At 71.6% G+C, this 16,507-nt stretch overlaps 2 protein-coding genes across 7 annotated transcripts; one reads left to right on the top strand and one right to left on the bottom strand.

Annotated features, from left to right (window-relative positions):
- Positions 1-239: 239 nt before the first annotated feature.
- FSCN2 (fascin actin-bundling protein 2, retinal) lies at positions 240-4,481 on the top strand. Its single transcript, XM_040530477.1, has 5 exons — positions 240-2,183; positions 3,379-3,535; positions 3,624-3,745; positions 3,830-3,997; positions 4,077-4,481. Exons 1-5 carry the CDS (start codon positions 1,361-1,363, stop codon positions 4,280-4,282), a joined length of 1,476 nt encoding a protein of 491 aa, XP_040386411.1. The 5' UTR covers positions 240-1,360; the 3' UTR covers positions 4,283-4,481.
- Positions 4,482-4,988: 507 nt separating this feature from the next.
- FAAP100 (FA core complex associated protein 100) lies at positions 4,989-14,407 on the bottom strand. Of its 6 annotated transcripts, none has more exons than XM_040530468.1 (10): positions 14,258-14,407; positions 12,894-13,083; positions 11,939-12,057; positions 10,730-11,718; positions 9,530-9,680; positions 8,061-8,833; positions 6,546-6,662; positions 5,990-6,076; positions 5,641-5,873; positions 4,989-5,607 (listed from the first exon to the last, which is right to left on the bottom strand). In XM_040530468.1, the coding sequence occupies exons 2-10, from the start codon at positions 13,056-13,058 to the stop codon at positions 5,098-5,100; spliced, it is 3,144 nt and encodes a 1,047-aa protein (XP_040386402.1). In that variant the 5' UTR covers positions 13,059-13,083; positions 14,258-14,407; the 3' UTR covers positions 4,989-5,097. The 6 variants fall into 6 exon arrangements, with proteins under 6 accessions (XP_040386402.1, XP_040386401.1, XP_040386403.1 ...); XM_040530467.1 differs by having other exon boundaries at positions 14,210-14,379; XM_040530470.1 differs by lacking the exon at positions 4,989-5,607 and adding an exon at positions 7,545-7,681 and having other exon boundaries at positions 5,652-5,873; positions 14,210-14,378.
- Between the last annotated feature and the right edge of the window lie 2,100 nt (positions 14,408-16,507).

The raw sequence follows: 16,507 nt of genomic DNA, 5'->3' as shown, positions 1-16,507 counted from the left end.
GATGTCGCCCCCCCCCCCCCCCATCCGCAGCCCCCATCCCCGGGGTGCCCGTGGGGCAGGACCCCCCCCCCCCATGGGCGCAATATTTGGGGGGGTTGGGGGGGGGCACCCGTGTGTGCAAACGCAGCTCCCGGCTCCTGCACCAGGCACTCGCGGGGAGCCAGCAGCACCCTGGGGTGCCCCCCCCCGAGCCCCCACTGCCCCCATCCCCGCAGGACCCTGACCCACTTCCCCCCCCCCCCCCCCCCAGCCCGAAAGCCAACCCGTCTCCGTTTCGGTGGGGGTCAGTTACAGCGCGCCGGGCAGCTCGGGTAACGTAACGCAGCGGCTGGGGGCCGCCAGCCTGCCCCCCCCCCCCCCCCCCCCCCCCCCCGCACCCTGCCATGAAAAAGTCATGAGGCAAACAATCCCCGGGACCTATTTTCGGGAACAATAACTCGCCGCCGCGCTGACACCGGAGCCGGGGGGGAAGGAGGCCGCGGCAGCGCGGTGCTGGTGCGCAGCCGACAGCGGGTGCTGGGGACCGAGCGTCCCATCCCGAAGGGTGCTGAGCCCGTCCCCAGGTCCCTTTGGTGGCAGCGGGCTGGGGGCTCCCCACGCCCTGTCCCCTCCTGTCCCCCTCCCCCCCCCCCCCCAAGGCAGCCCACGGACCCCCGGCACCGGAGGGCCCCGCACCCCGCGTGCTGCAGGGGGTCCCCACGCGCCCCCCCAGCCCCGTCCCGTCGCAACCACGGGGCTGCGTGACCCCACAGCCGCGGGAGGGATTTGGGGCCACAGGACAGATGGAGGCCAAGGGCCCCAAAGCAGGATAAAAGGTTTAAACTAATCAAAATGCCTGGCTAATTGTAAGGCGCTTAGGGGCTGGCTGGGAGGCGGCGCGGCTGGAGGTGACCCGCTGCTGAATCAGAGAGCCCGGTAACCTTAGCCCGCGGGGAACGGATCCGCCGGCCCGCGCCCGGATCGGGTTCCCACCCAAGTTTTCCACCCGCAGCGGGACACCGGGGCCGTGGTGCTGGAGGGCGGCGTGGCCGCGCACCCCAGGAACCGGCCGGGGGCTGCTGGGGCGCCCGCTCCCTTGGGCTCGAAGCGAAAGCCCCGCTCTAGGTTACCCCGGCCTCGGCGCCCGCTGCAATCTGGCCGGGCTTTGTAATCCTACCTGCGCCTAATTCAACGGGCCGCGGCCCCCGGCCCACCCCCGGACCCCCCCGCTGTGCCGCGCCGCGCCGAGCCGCGCCGTGCCGAGCCGCGGGGCCAGTGCGGCAGCGGCAGCCGGCAGCGCAGACGTCCCCGCCGCGACGCCCGGGGAGCCCCCGGCAGCCCCCTTGGGGCCGCCCCCCCCCCCCCCAGCCGCCGGCGGAAGATGCCAACGAATGGGATCCACCAGGTCCTGAAGATCCAGTTTGGGCTGATCAACTGCGAGAGCCGGTACCTGACGGCGGAGAGCTTCGGCTACAAGGTGAACGCCTCGGCGCCCAGCCTGAAGCGCAAGCAGATCTGGACGCTGGAGCAGGACGAAGCCGACGGCTCTGTCGTCTTCCTCAAGAGCCACCTGGGCCGGTACCTGGGGGCCGACAAGGACGGCAAGGTGCGCTGCGAGGCCGAGCAGCCGGGCCGCGATGAGCGCTTCAGCATCGTCACGCAGTCGGACGGGCGCTGGGCGCTGCAGTCGGAGCCGCACCGGCGCTTCTTCGGGGGCCGGGAGGACCGGCTGTCCTGCTTCGCGCCCAGCGTCACCGAGGGCGAGCTCTGGACCGTGCACCTGGCCATGCACCCCCAGGCCAACCTGCTGAGCGTCAGCCGCCGCCGCTACGCCCACCTCAGCGCCCACGAGGACGAGATCGCCGCCGACAGCAACCTGCCCTGGGGGGTGGACGCCCTCATCACCCTCTGCTTCCAGGACAAGAAGTACAGCCTGCGCACCGCCGACGAGCGCTACCTGCGCTGCGACGGCACCCTGGTGCCCGAGCCCGGCGCCCGCACCGGCTACACCCTCGAGTTCAAGGCGGGCAAGCTGGCCTTCAAGGACTGCGACGGCAAGTACCTGGCGCCCACGGGGCCCACCGGCACCCTCAAGTCCGGCCGCAGCTCCAAGCCGGGCAAAGACGAACTCTTCGACCTGGAGGAGAGCCACCCCCAGGTGGTTTTCACGGCGGCCAACGGCAGATTCGTCTCCATCCGGCAGGGTAAGCGCCGCCCCGGCCTCGGCACGGTGGGGTAGGGTCCCCCCGCCCTGGGATCGGCTCAGCCAAAAGCACCCCCGGCCCTGCAGGGACACCCCTGCTGCGGGAGGAGACCCTACAAAAACATCCCCATGGTGCTGCCCCTGTCTGGGGGCTGCCCCACAGCAGCTGGTGGGGGTCCGGCTGCTCCCACCCCGGGGACACGACGGACCTGCGGCTGTTGAGGGGTGCGGGGCCCTGCCCGGGGGGGACGCCGTGCCCATCGGGGCTGGGTGGGCTCAGCGGTGGTGCTGTGCAGGGCTCGGTGTGCACACGCATGTGCAGGGCTCTGTGCGGTGTGCCGCAGGTGTGTGCGTGTTACACGCAGCTCATGCGTGTGCAATGCTGAGTGCCCGTGTGCTCAGGCGTGCACGGCTCTGCACAGCCCAAACGTGCGTGCACGTACCCGGCTCTGCAGCCCATGCGTGTGCTCAGGGCTCTTTGCATGCGTGAAGGTGTGCAAACTAATGTTTGCGTGTGCGCAGCTCTGCAGCATGGCATGCGTGCAGGGCCGAGCTCAGCACCGTGTGCGGGGGGGGGGGCTCTGCGCAGTGCGGGGGGGCTCTGCACAGCACTTCGGGGGCGCACCCACACCCCACGATGAGGCGCTGCCCCGAGCTGCTGCGGGTGCCCATCCCTGGAGGTGCCCAGGGCCAGGCTGAGGGGGCTTGGGGCAGCCCGACGCAGTGGGATGGGGTCAGCTTTCAGCTCCCTCCCACCCCAAACCCCTCTGTGATGGATTTGCGCTCACAGCCCCGTGCGTGCCCCCTGCAGTCCCCGAGCAGACCTGGGACACCGGGGACGTGGGATGGGACCGGGGCCTCCGGCACCCGCGGGGGTCCCCAGGGGTGGCCGTGCTGTGGCCCTGGCTGCCCCCTGTCCCCGCGGCACCGGGAGCGCCTGCCCCCGTGCCAAGCGGCTTAGGGCCGGGTGACGGCGGCGGGGGGCTATAAATAGGGGCCGTGCGCCGCGGCGCTAACCGGATGGACGCGGCCTCAAATCAGATTAACCAGCCCAATTAGCGCGATTGTTTGCAGAGGGATTTACCCTGGGAGGGGCGGGGGGAACGCACCCGGGGATCATCCACGCACGTGGCCACCATTTGGGGAGGTGGAGGGGGGGGTCCCGGCCCCGCACCGAGAGCTGCCCCCACCCGCAGGCGTCAACGTCTCGGCGAACCAGGACGAGGAGCTGCACCACGAGACCTTCCAGCTCCAGATCGACCGCGACACCAACAAGTGCAGCCTGCACACCAACGCCGGCAGCTACTGGACCCTGGTGGCCCATGGGGGCATCCAGGCCGTGGCCACCGAAGTGTGAGTGGGGGCCGGGGGGGGGGGGGAAGGCATGCGGGGGGGGGGGGTGTCGGGCCCACCCTCGCTGACGCTCTCGCCCCGCCGCCAGCGGTGCCAACACCATGTTCGACATCGAGTGGCGCGGGCGGCGCGTGGCCCTGCGCGCCAGCAACGGCCGCTACGTCTGCACCAAGAGGAACGGGCAGCTGGCGGCCGTCAGCGACGCCGTGGGTGAGTGCCGGCTTTTTTGGGGGGGGGGGGGGGGGCCCGGTGGGGCTGGGGGGCCCCCACCCCGCTGACGCCAGCTCCGCGCAGGGGAGGACGAGGAGTTCACCCTGAAGCTGATCAACCGGCCCATGCTGGTGCTGCGGGGCGAGCACGGCTTCGTCTGCTACCACCGCGGCTCCAACCTGCTCGACTCCAACCGCTCCGTCTACGACGTCTTCCACGTCGGCTTCAGCGACGGCGCCTACCAGATCCGAGGTGGGTGGCGGGTCAGGGTGGGCAAGGGGCCGCCGCGGGCTCAGCCGGGCCCCGGTGACGGCCCCGGGGCTCTCCGCAGGCCAGGGGGGCAAGTTCTGGTACGTGGCGAGCAGCGGGGCGGTCTGCAGCGACGGGGACCTCTCCGAGGATTTCTTCTTCGAGTTCCGGGAGCGCGGGCGCGTGGCCATCAAAGGGAAGAACGGGCGGTACCTGCGCGGGGACCCGGCCGGCACCCTGCGGGCCGACAGCGAGTCGGTGCTGCGGGCCACGCTCTGGGAGTACTGAGCCACCGGGCGCTGGGGACGGGGCGGCCGGGGCACTGGCACCGCCGTGGCCCCGAGCCCGCCCTGCTCCTGGGACCGGGGTGGCCAGGGAGACCCAGGCAGGCGGAGGATGGTGGCAGAGCCGGCGGTGGCATCGTCCACGGCAGCCGTGTCCCCGACCCCCCCCTCTACTCGTGGCATTAAAGTGCGTCTGGATTGCACCGGGGCCAGGCCTCTTCCTTCGCCGCCTGCGGCAAGGGCGCAGCGGGTCCGGGATCCTGCCTCCGCCCCGTCCCAGTGACCCTGTAACTGGGGGAGCGCTGCCCTGTGGGAGCCCCAGTGCCCCCAAAGGGCTGATCCTGCCCCGGCTGCAGGGCACGGGGACCTGGGGTTGCTGCAGGGGGAGCCGCTGGCGGTGTACGGGGACGCCACACGGGCAGCTGGGGACAGTGGCCGAGCAGACCCGCACCACTGGGAGCGGTGCTCGGGGTGCCGAGGGGCTGCAGGGCTCTGCAGAGCTGCCCCCCCCCCCCCCCCCCCCCGAGTGCTCCCAGGGACGTGGGTGCTGCGGGGCGCACAGGAGGAGGGGGCCGCAGCCCCGAAGCGGGCAGCGTGGTGGCGAGGAGGGGTGGGGGGGGGGAAGGGGGTGGTCCGGCGGTGGCAGCCCCCCCACCCCAGAAGAGCTGGGGGGGGGGGAAGATGGAAAGGAACAGAGACGGGCAACTCGCTGAGCGGCACGATCGTTTTCATGGCAGACGACAGATTTACAGACACCGGGGCAGCGCGGGGAAGGCCTGGGCCAAAACACGCTGCACCACCGCAGAGAGACGAGATCATTTATAGAAACGACGGGGGAGCGGAAACACCGCCCCCCCCCTCCCCCTCCCCCTCCCCTGCCCAGCAGAAAACGGGGGCTCCCCCGGGACGGGCGCTCGCCGGGCACCCTGGCGCAGCACCCTGTTTGTCCTTGCTCCCGAAAGGCAAAGGCGCCGCGGGTGGGGGGTGGGGGGGTGGGGGGGGCACAGCCCACAGCCGGCGCAGCCGCCGGGAGAGCGCTAAAACTACCACGGCTAGAACGACCCCACAAGAGACAGCACCGGCCCCGGGGGTGGGGGGGGTGGGGGTTTGGAGGGGAGGGGAGGGGGCGGCAGGGCCGGGCCGGGCCAGCCCAGAAGCCCCCGCTCTGCCGCCGGGCGGCCCCGACCCCTGGGGGGGGTGGGTGGGTGGGGGGAGCCACGCCGCAGCCCCGCGCCCTCGGCGCTGCCCGCGACACGACCACGAAACGCGCGCACACACAAACCGCCCGCGCACCGCCCTGCCTGGCCGTCCCACCGGGGGCTGCTGCTTCTCCCCCCCCACCGGGGGCTGCTGCTTCTCCCCCCCCCCCAAAACACACACTTTGGGGGCTCCCCTCCTGTCCCCGGGGGGGGGGGGGGGGGGGGGGGGGGGGCGGGGGAAGTCCGGGGGTGCTCTGGGTGCCCCGCTGCTCACAGGAGAACGAGGCTGGGGTTGCGCAGCTGCCTGTAGACGTGCAGGAGCTTCTCCGCCGTCACCGCGCCCTCCTCGCCGAGGGGCAGCCGGGCGCGCAGGGACTGCGCCTCCTTCAGCAGCATCTGCGGGGGGAAGAAGGAGGTGTGTGTGGGGGGGGGGGGGGCGTGCAAAGCCGCTGGGGGGGGGGGGGGGCTGCGGCGCAGGGAGGCGAACGAGGCGTCGCGGGCTCACGGCTCACCTCGTGGTTGGCCTGGATCTGGCGCAGGTACTGCATGCGGAGGTCGGGGGGTCCCGAGCCCTGCGCCGCCTGCTCCAGCACCAGCGCCTGCGGGGAGCGGGGTTCTGCTTGGGGGGGGGGGGGCGGCTCCGGGTGCAAACAGCCCTGGGCAGGAGGGAGCTTCCCCCCCCCCGAGCCGTGGCACTGCCCTGCTCTGCCCGGGCCCCGTGTGGCACTTGCCGGCACCGGAGCAGCAGCAGGGCCGCGCTGAACCTAACGGAGCCCATAACGGGGGCATGGGGCATGACCCCGCAGGTGCCACCCGGGGATTCACGGCACCAACCCCACGGCTTGGGAAAGGAACGGGGTCCACGACGGTGCCGATCCTCAGCCCTGCGCGACACCGGGCCACGCCGAGCCCGTCTGCCACACGGTGGTGCCAGAGAAACCGTCCCCAGGCACCCAGCTGAGCCCCGAGGGTTCGGCCCCGGGGCATTGGCGTGCGTGGGGACCCGGGGCCGTGTCCGGCGGGGGCCTGGGGGCACGTGGGGAGCGGCACGGCCCCGCAGCTGCGTACCTGGATGCGCCGGATGATGGCGTGGTGCATCCTGCACATGTCGGCCAGCGACGGGCTCTCCATGAAGATCTCCACCGCCTGGATGGGGCCCGCCGGGCTCAGGTCGTTCATGGCCACCTGGGGGAGAAGCAAATCCTCGCTGGGCACAGCAGTGCCAGGGGAGGGGGCGGCCCCAGGACCCCACAGGCAACAGGGCTGGGACAGCGACACCAGGCTGGGCCCCAAGCAGCAGCTGCCATTCCTCCTGTCCCTGCTCTCTGCACGCCCCTCTGTTGCTCTCCAGACCCGTGCAAGCAAACGCAGCAGCAGCCGGAGATGCTGCCAGCCCTGCTGAGCGCATCAGAGACCTTGCTCAGCCCCTCCGAGGGGTGCTCGCCCGGCTCCGGTGCCCGCTGGGTCCCAGCTGAGCCCTCGGGTGCTCCCTCAGCCCTGCTGGGACCGGCGCTGGATGCGGGCTTGAGGGTGACCCGACGCCCGTTCCCCGACGGGACGCGGGCTGCCGCCCCAGCAGATTTAACCCGGCAGGCTTAGCCCAAGCAGAATTAATGCTGTCGCTGATCACGCTGGCAATATTAGTGCTCTCGAGTGTGAATCAGCCTGAGCCAGGTCACTGCCGGCACGCACGGGCCCCTCGCCAGAGGGCTGTCCGGCCGCAGCGGAGGGCTGGGTAGCAGTCAGTGCTTTTCCTTTACACTTTGACGCAGATTTTTGCATTAGAGGGGGGGAAAACTTGCAGCAGGTCAGATTTATGCCCAGAATCCGTGCTCTCCCCCTCGCTTTGCAGGCGCAGCACAGCACAGCAGCCCAAAGGAGCCTCGGGGAAGGGTTGGGAAGAGGGGGAGCAGCAGCACAGCCCTTCCAGCCCGGCGCACAGCGCACCCACGTGCCCGGCCCCACGGGATGACGGCCAGGCCAGGCATCACCCCGCTCCCCCGCGGGAGCCAGGGGCTGTGGGACGGGGCCCGGGGCGTTTCTCTGCAGGGCTAACCCCGTCCTTGCCTCTCGCACAAGCAGCTGCACCTCGCCTCCGTCCGGAGCCGCGCCGCGCACCGACGCCACCTCCCCACTGCTCAGCGCCTCGGCCCCGGCGTTCTCAGCCAGCAGCCAGCGCAGCGTGGCACAGCTCAGCGGGACATCTGGGGACAAGAGGAGAGAAAGCGGAGCTTGTTACGCCTCTGCTCGCCCTCCCTCGGGCGCTCAGCAGCCGGGCTGAGGCCGGGGCGCCGCAGGCAGCGCGGAGCGGGGAGCGGCGCGTGCCTGGTGCGGCCCGCGCCTGCAGCTGCTGCCACAGCGGGGGGCTTGGGGACGTTTCCCCCACCCTGCCAAGCTCGGCCATGCAGCTGCCACCACGGCCACGTGCCAGCCTGGGAGCTGCCACGTGCTCCCACGCCCAGGGAAGGGGCTGGGGACAGCCCCAGCTCCACGGAGCTGACGTTGCCATCCTGGAAAGCGAGCGCACCTCGCCGAGGGCCTGCCCGGCACCAACCCCGGCAGCTCCCTGCAGGCAGCACCCACCTGAGCTGGAGGTTTTCAGCGCGGCTTTCAGCAGCTCCGAGGACACCCTGATGGAGGCCGCCGAGGGCGGCAGGCTCCCCTCTGCCGCGGCTTTCGGCTCGCCGGGCTCAGTCTGCTCCCCGGAGGCTTTCAGGAAGGTCTCCACGGGGTCTGGGGGCGCGGGGAGCGCAGCCGCTGGGGGGGAGGCGTCTGGCCCGGCGGGGCTGCTCTCGAAACGCAGGCACTGGAGCATGTCAATGGTGCATTCGCTGAGGGGCAGGCAGATCCCCTCTCTGTCCGGGGACAGGATGGGCGAGTCGTCGGGGAGGAGGTCGTCCAGGGCCTCGGAGGAGTCGGAGCCGCTGCCCAGGATGTCCCGCAAACTGTAGTAGAGGGCACAGGAGATGGTCAGAGGCAGGTCCAGCTTGGCGTCCGCGGCAGAGCCGAGGGGCAGCGTCAGCTCCCTCTTGTTCCCCGGGAGGAGCTGGTCGATGGGGAAGGTGAAGGTGGTGGCTGAATCCGCGGACTCCTCCTCTAAGGCACAGGGGCTGGCCAGGAGCTGAACGCACAGGGTCCAGCCCTGCTCCAGGCTGTACTCGCTGCAGTTCTCCAGCAGGCAGGAGATGGTTACGGTATCTCGGAGCAGGAGGCAGCTCCAGTTGGCAGTGACAGTGCAAGCAATGGGCTTCTGGCCTTCTTGGCTGGACAGCAAAGCCGCGCTCACGTTCATCACCTGGTTCAGGCTGGCCAGAGCTCGGTTCTTCTGGTCCACCGCCTTCTTCAGGAAGGAAACTCTGCAAGGACAAAGTGCCAGGGCTGAGACGGCGAGAGGGACGGAGGCTGGGACACCGGGTCGGCAAAACGAGGCGAGCAAGGCCGGGACAAACACCCACACCAGCCCAGCAGACCCTGACGTGGGGCTGTGGCCGGCGAGACCCCAAGAACAGCCCCCGGGCCGCGGCTCCCTGCAACGGGAAGCGTCAGGGCAGCGCGCGGTGGGCGACAGATCTCGCCCGGAGCTTCGGGAATCCCCCTGCGAGGAGAGGGGGGGGCCTCGTCTGCGCCTCCTCCCCGCTCACAGACGGCCGCAGAGGTCTGAGGCACGCGGCTGCCCTGCCTGCGGCTGCGGACTTGGCAGGGCCCGCGGGGTGTCTGGGCGCGCTGGCGCCCTGCCTCTCCCACCTTCTGGCGCCGAGGCCGTAAGCACCAGCCCGCCCGCGGCGGCGCGGAGCTGCCTGCGCCGAGAGCAACGAGGGCAGCAGGCAGGGCTCTGGCCAACTGTTCTCGCTCTACCAAGGCTGGGGGCTTCCCAGCCGGCCTCCTGCAGAAACCGCCCGGGGAAAAGGTAAATGTTGGAGCTGCTTCCGCAGGGGACTTCGTGAGCAACCCTAGAGCCAGGAGCTGAAGCACAAAAACCCAGCGGGGCGCCCAGAGAGGGGCTCAGGAAGCGTCAGCGGGAGGGCACAGCACCGAGCGGCCCTGCCCTGTACCTCTCCGAGGTGTTGCCTATCCCGGACAGCAGCTCCTTGATCCTCCGGCCGATTTCGGCGGGCGTCAGCTCCACGTCGGCGTCCTCGGGGCTGCACAAGTCGCAGGTCATGAGGCGGCCTTTGGCAGACAGGGCCAGCAGCTCCGATTCCCCTGCGGGACAGAGGCGGGCACGGGTCAGGGGCCGAGGGGGCAGGAGGAGGCCGGAAAGGCAGCAGCGGGTTCCCCACAGGCTGGCAGGACGCGACCCGCCACCGCCTGCCCCAGGGGGCAACTGAGAGCCCCCTCTGCACACCAGATAGCAAGGGGAAATGCCACCACAGCCCCTCCTCGTGAGGGTGCAGCCCCAGCCCCTTGCTGCCGAGGGGTGGGGGAGAAGCGGGAGCAGCCGCCCACGGGTGGGCGCGACGGAGAGGGGACGGGGACCCCAAGAGTGCCCAAAAAACACGTGGCTCCAGGGGCAGGGGTTCGTTCTCTCCTGCCTGCCCCGTCCCCACCGCGCTGCCCGGGGCCCAGCCGTGCTTCCCAGCGCCACCCCAAGCGCTCGCCAAAGCAGCTGCAGGAGGCGCCGGGCGCTCGGGGCTGGCGCTTCCATACAGGTTCCTGGTGGCAGAGCCATGCAGCTCCGCGAGATGCCTGGAAAATCCTCGCTCGCTCGCCTGTCCTGGCCCTGCTCGCTCCTCGTGCTGCCCGAGGGACTCGCCGTGCTCGGAGGCGGAGGCCAAGGCGAGCACCGCGCTTTGCTCCGTGCCCAGGCTGCGGTCAGGCACCGTGCACTGCCCGCACCCCGGGGTGGCAGCACAGAAGCCATGGGGCCAAGGAGGAGCAGTGCAGGCAGGCTCTGAGCAGCTGCGCCTGCAGCCCCTTTGGGTCTCCCCACGTTCCCCTCTGCGCAGGGACCCAACGGGGACAGCCGGGGCCCCGCAGAACCCTGCACGGGCTGGCAGCCTCCTGCAGCCCCACGGCGGCGCGGAGCCTCGCACGAGAGGAACCACGACCAGGCGGGGAGCAGAGGCCGCTCCGAGCACACCTCGCGTTCAGCCCAGCAGAAACAACTTCCAAAAACCAGGGGAGTCAACAAGAACGGGCGGAGGACGGAGCCCGACCTGGCCCGCGACGAGGGGTGACGGGCAGGCGGAGCGGGCAGCTACCCGGCCCCGTCCCACCCCGAGACCCGGCGCGCTCCCCGCTGCCGGCAGTACCTTCTGACGCCCGAGATGACAAGGAAAGGGCCACGACGCTACAGATACTTAAACTGGCCGGAGACAGGACGGGAGGCAGGACGCCGGCGGGGCTCTCGGCGTCCTCGGGGTCAGAGGACTCGCCGACCCAGTCCAGGTCGACGGCGGAGATGTCCGAGTGCGTGCTGTAATACATGCGGCTGCCGCTGCCGCAGGCGGCGCAGAGGATGGGCCCGCGCAAGGAGTACTCCCTGAGCTCCGGCACCGTCGCCTCCTGGCGCTGGTCCGCCTTGACGGCCACCATCTTGCCGTAGTGGCCCACGGCCACCACGCAGTCACAGCCGGTGGCGCCGAAGAGCGGCTCGTCCTCGGCCTCCTCCTCCTCCTCCTCCTCTTCCTCCGCCGCCCTCCGCTCCGTTCTCAAGGCGCCGATGAAGACGATGGGCTCCTCCAAATGGTGGAGGATCTTCACCGGGGGGTCTCGGCTCGAAACGTCATGGCAGCCGTCGGCAGCCGGCGAGGAGCTGAGGGCTTTGAGCGGCACCGAGCAGAGCTGTCCGTCCGGGAAGCCGCAGAGGATCATCGGCGACTCCAGCATGGCCGCGTCGATCCCGAAGAGCAAGCTGAAGAGGGGCTCTTCCAGCACAAAGCCCCCCGAGCACCACGGCCCCTCCCCGGAGCCCGCCGTGCCCGGGGAGGAGGCGCAGCAGAGGACGGGCAGGAAGCGCGACGGCGGGCCGTCCCCCTGGGCTGCGGGCGGGGGGCCGGGGCAGAAGCCCACCTCGCTGACCTGCCGGTACGGGGGGCTCTCCTCCTGCTCGGGGCGCGGCAGCTCGTGCAGCTTCATCCACCACTTGCCGTGGGCCTGGGACAGGGTGATGACGAAGGTGTTGAGCAGCGTGAACATGCAGAGGCTGGAGTCCGGGAAGATGCAGGCGTCCGAGTCGACGGGGAAGACGCCGGAAGGGCAGTCGCTTTCTTGGCCGTCGCCGTCCGTCTGCTCCGTTAACCTTCGAGCGAGCAGGCAGAGGCGCTCAGCCAAGGCGCGGGGCGAAGCCAGCGCCGCTCTTGGCCGCCTCTCGCCCTGGCCCTTGGAACGAGCTCCCCGCAGCGAGGCTTTTAGCGTCTGCCCCGACAGCAGAGGCCTGGAGGGGAGCCAAGGGGGCACAGCTAAAACAGCTCCAAACCGTGCCCGGGGGGCTCGTGGCCGCCCCGTGGTGCCCGCCTCACCTGCTCTGCTGCTCCAGGGCCACGCAGTAGATCCCGCTGTGGGCGCAGAGGATGTAGAGCTGCCTGGGCTGGGGCAGCAGCTCCACGTGCCACACCTGGTCGGGGCACCTGTACACGGCCTGCGGGGAGAAGTGAAGGTGAAGGTCACCTCCTGCAGCACCCGGCTGGGGCGCAGCAGAGGGACGCGGCAGGATGGGGCCCCCACGTGCCCACGGGGGGGTGGCGAGGGAGCCGCGGTGCCCACCCGGCCGGGTGCCCTGCTCGTGGGCCGTGTTTCCTCCTGAGCAGCCCCAAATTGCAAATTAAAGCAGGGATCCCCTGCGAACACCGATCACAGGCAGGAAATTTCCAGGAAAAATCGCCCGCCACCAGGCAGCACGGCCAGGGGGCTGCACGCAGGGGCAGGGCATTGCCCGCTCTCCCCGAGGGGAAGGGGGAGGAATAATAGAAATTTAGAGCCTGTATGCGATCTACTTTCCGGGGAAGGAGCACGGTGTAGGAGGCAAACCCCGATCTTACCGCGACGGCTTTCTTAGAACCGATAATAAGAACAAATTAAAAAAAAGCAGCCGCGTATAACTCAACACGCCGACCGCTGTTAGTCACAGCGGAGACAACAGCCGAGCGCTTCGGGGATGGGAAACGAAAGAGACGTCGCTTCGCCCGAGGAAGAAGAAGAAGAAGAAGAAAGCGCCTCCCGCTTAATTAAACGTTTGTTGCGCAGGACCAGGGAGAGCGCAGACGGCAGCACCCCCGTACCCCCGGAAGGGCCTCGGGGCTGGGTAAGGAGGGCCGAGGGGCTCCAGAAATTCGTTTGCCCCCCCTCAAAAACAGGGTCTAGGGTGGAGGAGCCCCGGTGGGGGTCCCTGGGGGGGGGGGGGGTGTGGGGCAGAACCGGGGTCCCCGCAGCCGTGCCGGGGCACGGGGAGCCTCCTGGCCCCGGGGGCAGCCTCACCTTGAGCACCTTCCCCTCCTGGTCGTAGACGTAGACGAACTCGGTGCCGTTGGAGAGGTAGATCTCGTTCTCGTGGCACAGCACGCGGGGCTTGCCCGCCACCAGCCCCCCCACCGGGCAGCAGAAGCCGGCCAGGTAATCCACCCGGTGGCACACGTGCGCCATGGTGCTGCGAGCGACCGCGGCCGGCCTGGGGCGCGCGGGGACGGCGCTCAGGGGGGGGCTGGCGGGGATGCGCCCCCCCCCCCCCCCCAAGGGACACAGCGCCCCCGAGCCCCATCCCCCATGGCCCCCCCAGCCGAAAATCCCCCCAAGCTCCCCCAGTCGCAGCACGGCCCCTCCCGGATCCAAAGACCCCCATGGCAGTTCCATCTCCCCCCCCCCATCCTCACCCCCCAGACCCAAATTCCCCCAACACCAGCCCCAGCCCCCCTGCCCCAACCCCCCCCAGCTCCCCCCCCATCGCAGCACGGCCCCCCCAGCCCCAAATCCCCCCTACGCCAGCCTCATCTCCCCCCCATCCTCACCCCGCAGCCCCCAGCCCCAAATCCCCCCAGTCTCAGCCCCCCTCAGCCCCAAATCCCCCCAGCCCCCCCCATAGCAGCACAGCCCCCCCAGCCCCAAATCCCCCCTACAGCAGCCCCATCTCCCCCCCCATCCTGACCTTGCAGCCCCAGCCCCCCCATCACAGCATGCCCCCCCAGCCCCAAATCCCCCCATGCCAGTCCCATCTCCCCCCCCATCTTCACCTTGCAGCCCCCAGCCCCAAATTCCCCCAGTCTCAGCCCCCCCTGCCCCAAACCCCCCCAGACCCCCCACCCCATCACAGCACGGCCCCCCCCAACCCCAAATACCCCCTTGCCATCCCCATCTCCCCCCCCCATCCTCACCTTGCAGCCCCCAGCCCCAAATCCCCCTAGGACCAGCCCCAGCACCCCCAGCCCCAACCCCCCCCACCCCATCTCCCCCTGCCCCCCCCACCCTCCAGCCCCCAACCCCAAATCCCCCCAGACCCCCCCATCACAGCACGCCTCCCCCGACCCCAAATCCCCCCAGTCTCAGCCCCCCCAGCCCCAAATCCCCCCAGCCCCCCCCAATCACAACACCCCCCATCAGCCCCCCCCATCCCCAAATACACCCCCCCCCCCCTCACCCCCCCCGGCCCCAAACCCCATCCCCAAACACCCCCCCCATCGCCCCCCATCCCCAAATCCCCCCCATCAGCCCCCCCCATCCCCATCACCCCCCATCCCCAAACCCCCCCCCCCAGCCCCAACCCCCCCCCATCACCCCTCCCGTCCCCCCCCGCCCCCCACCTCGGCCCCCCCCCGCCCCCCGGCGCCTCCCGGCGGGGCTGCGGGTACCGGGCGGGGGGCGCGGGCGGCTCCGCTTTACGGCTGCGCGGCGCCCGCCGCAATGGGCGGGGAGTTTGCGACAGCGGCCGTAAAGCGACGATGGGCGGGATCCCCCCCCCCCCGGGGGGGGGGTCACCGGAGGGGGGGGGGGGGGGGGGTCCGGTACCGGGGGGCCGGGGGCAGGCGCAGGGAGCCGGGACGCGGGGCTGGAGGCAGCGGCTTTATTGAAGGGGGGGCGGCCTGAGAGCCCCCCCCCCCACCCCGAACAGGGAACCGGAGCCCCCCCGCTGCCCCCCACCCACCCAACCGGGGGTCGGTGGCCCTCCCCAGCGTCCTCCCCCCCGGTGTCCCCCCCCCCCCCCCAGCATCCCGGTGCCCCCACCCGGTGTCCCCCCCCCAGCACCCTGGGGACACCCCGGTGTCCCCCCCCACAATCGGCCCCCCCCCCCCCCCCCAGCGTCCCGGTGACCCCCCCACGTGTCCGACCCAGCACCCCGGGGGCACCCCAGTGTCCCCCTGTGCCCCCCCCCAATACCCCGGTTCCCCCCCCCCAGCACCTCGGTGCCCCCCCCATGCGTCCCACCCAGCACCCCGGGGGCACCCCAGTGCCTCCCGGTGCCACCCCCAGTACCCCCCCCCCCCCCCAGCACCCCAGTCCCCCCCCGTCCCCCCCCCAGCACCCTGGGGACACCCCGGCGTCCCCCAACGCCCCACTGACACCCCCCCCCTCCCCCCCTCAACCGAGCCCGGGGGCCCCCCCGGTCCCCCCCCCCCCCAGCGCTATTTGGGGGCTGGCTGCACCCCCCTTCGCCTCGGGGGACCCCCGGTGCCCGGCGCGCGCCCGCGGCCGAGCTGCTCCACGAAGGCCTCCACCTCGGCGAAGCGCCCCGAGAGCCGCCCCAGCTGCTCCTTCAGGGCGCTGAACTCCTGGTAGAGCCCGTCCAGCGCCCCCGACAGCGAGCGGATCCTGCGGGGGGACGGGACAGGACACACTCACACACACACGCACGCGGGCTGAGGGACCCCCGCCGTGCGTGTGTGTGTGTGTCCCCCCCCCCAACCCCCCGGGCCGTGTCCCGCTGCCCCTCACCGGCCGTAGTCGGGCAGCACGGTGTGGTGGTCGACCAGCAGCAGGTTGCGCAGCTGCGAGGTGATGGCGAACCTCCAGTTGTCCAGGATCACCGTCAGGTTGGCGCAGCCCTTGGGGCCCGGCGCCCTCGCGGCTGCGGGGAGGGCACGAGGGGGGCTGGCTGGGGCTGGACACCCCCCCCCCCCCCACACACACACACAGCCGGCCCCGAAAGCCCCTGGGGGTCGGGGAAGGCCGTGCTCGGACCCCGGCCCAAACCTCGGTGGGGGTCCCCCGGGGGGTTGCCGTCGGCTCGCTCGTCCCACGCCGCCGGCCGCCGCTTCAGCTTGGCGGCGCAGCCCAGAGCCGCGAGGAGCAGGAGGGGGAGAAGTCGCGACATGGCGCTGTGTCGGGACGGGGCCGTGAGGAGGGCCCCGATGGGGGCAGCCAGGGACGAGCGGCCCCGTGGCCATCCTACAGCCCCGCGGGGGCCCAGCCCCGCTGCGGCTCCTGGTCCGGGATGTCCCTGCCAGCCCCAAACCCACGGGGACAGGGCGGCGGCGTCCCCACGGGGAACTGTCCCAGGGCACGCGGGACCGTGGCAGCCCCGCAATCCCCCTGCCCCGAGCTGGGCCTCGCGGCTCCCCCGTCCCCTGAGCGGCGGAGAGGCGCCAGCCCCGCTCCCGCTGCCAGCACCGCGTCCCCAACACCCCCACACCGGGGACACCCAGGCCGGGGTGGAGGTGTCGCGCCCCGAGAGCCGGGCTCGGCACGTGGGACCCGCAGCTCGAGGGGCTGCCCTGCCTCCTACCTGCGCCCCGTCCCCGCCGGCGGACGAGGCGGCCGCTCGGCTCCGCGGGCTCTGGCTCGGCGCGGCTCCGGCCTCCCCCTTTTTTTTAAACCGCGGGGCTGGCGCGGGGCCCGGCCGCACGCGGCTCGGCGCTGATTGCAAACAGCCGGCCCCGGCCCAGGGCAGCGTGCGGCCGGCCCCGAGCCACGGCACGCTGGCGGACCCGCAGGAGGCACGGCGCTGGCTCTACGTTTCAGGTGCTTTTTTATTCAACGTTAACTCGCCGACCCCGCCTTCCGGGTCGTTCAGTCCAGGCACCGCACACCGCTGCACACCCCCAACACCGAGAAACCCAGGGGAAAAGCAAACCGCCGCCGCGGCCCCACGGCAGGGACGGGGC

This window comes from Cygnus olor, chromosome 18 (genome assembly GCF_009769625.2).
Source record: "Cygnus olor isolate bCygOlo1 chromosome 18, bCygOlo1.pri.v2, whole genome shotgun sequence".
Lineage (NCBI taxonomy): Eukaryota > Metazoa > Chordata > Aves > Anseriformes > Anatidae > Cygnus > Cygnus olor.
Note: the sequence above shows the minus strand (reverse complement) of the source record. Positions and strands in the feature narration are given on the sequence as shown.

What these genes read in the sequence shown, in the direction of transcription:
- FAAP100 (XM_040530468.1), bottom strand. Translation starts at nt 13,058, where the DNA reads ATGGCGCACGTGTGCCACCGGGTGGATTACCTGGCCGGCTTCTGCTGC. An exon ending in GTCATCTCGGGCGTCAGAAG is followed by an intron (nt 9,681 to 10,729) that starts GTACTGCCGGCA and finishes TCTGTCCCGCAG; the next exon opens with GGGAATCGGAGCTGCTGGCC. An exon ending in AGATCCAGGCCAACCACGAG is followed by an intron (nt 5,874 to 5,989) that starts GTGAGCCGTGAG and finishes TTCCCCCCGCAG; the next exon opens with ATGCTGCTGAAGGAGGCGCA.
- FSCN2 (XM_040530477.1), top strand. Translation starts at nt 1,361, where the DNA reads ATGCCAACGAATGGGATCCACCAGGTCCTGAAGATCCAGTTTGGGCTG. An exon ending in CAGGCCGTGGCCACCGAAGT is followed by an intron (nt 3,536 to 3,623) that starts GTGAGTGGGGGC and finishes CCCCGCCGCCAG; the next exon opens with CGGTGCCAACACCATGTTCG. An exon ending in GGCCGTCAGCGACGCCGTGG is followed by an intron (nt 3,746 to 3,829) that starts GTGAGTGCCGGC and finishes AGCTCCGCGCAG; the next exon opens with GGGAGGACGAGGAGTTCACC.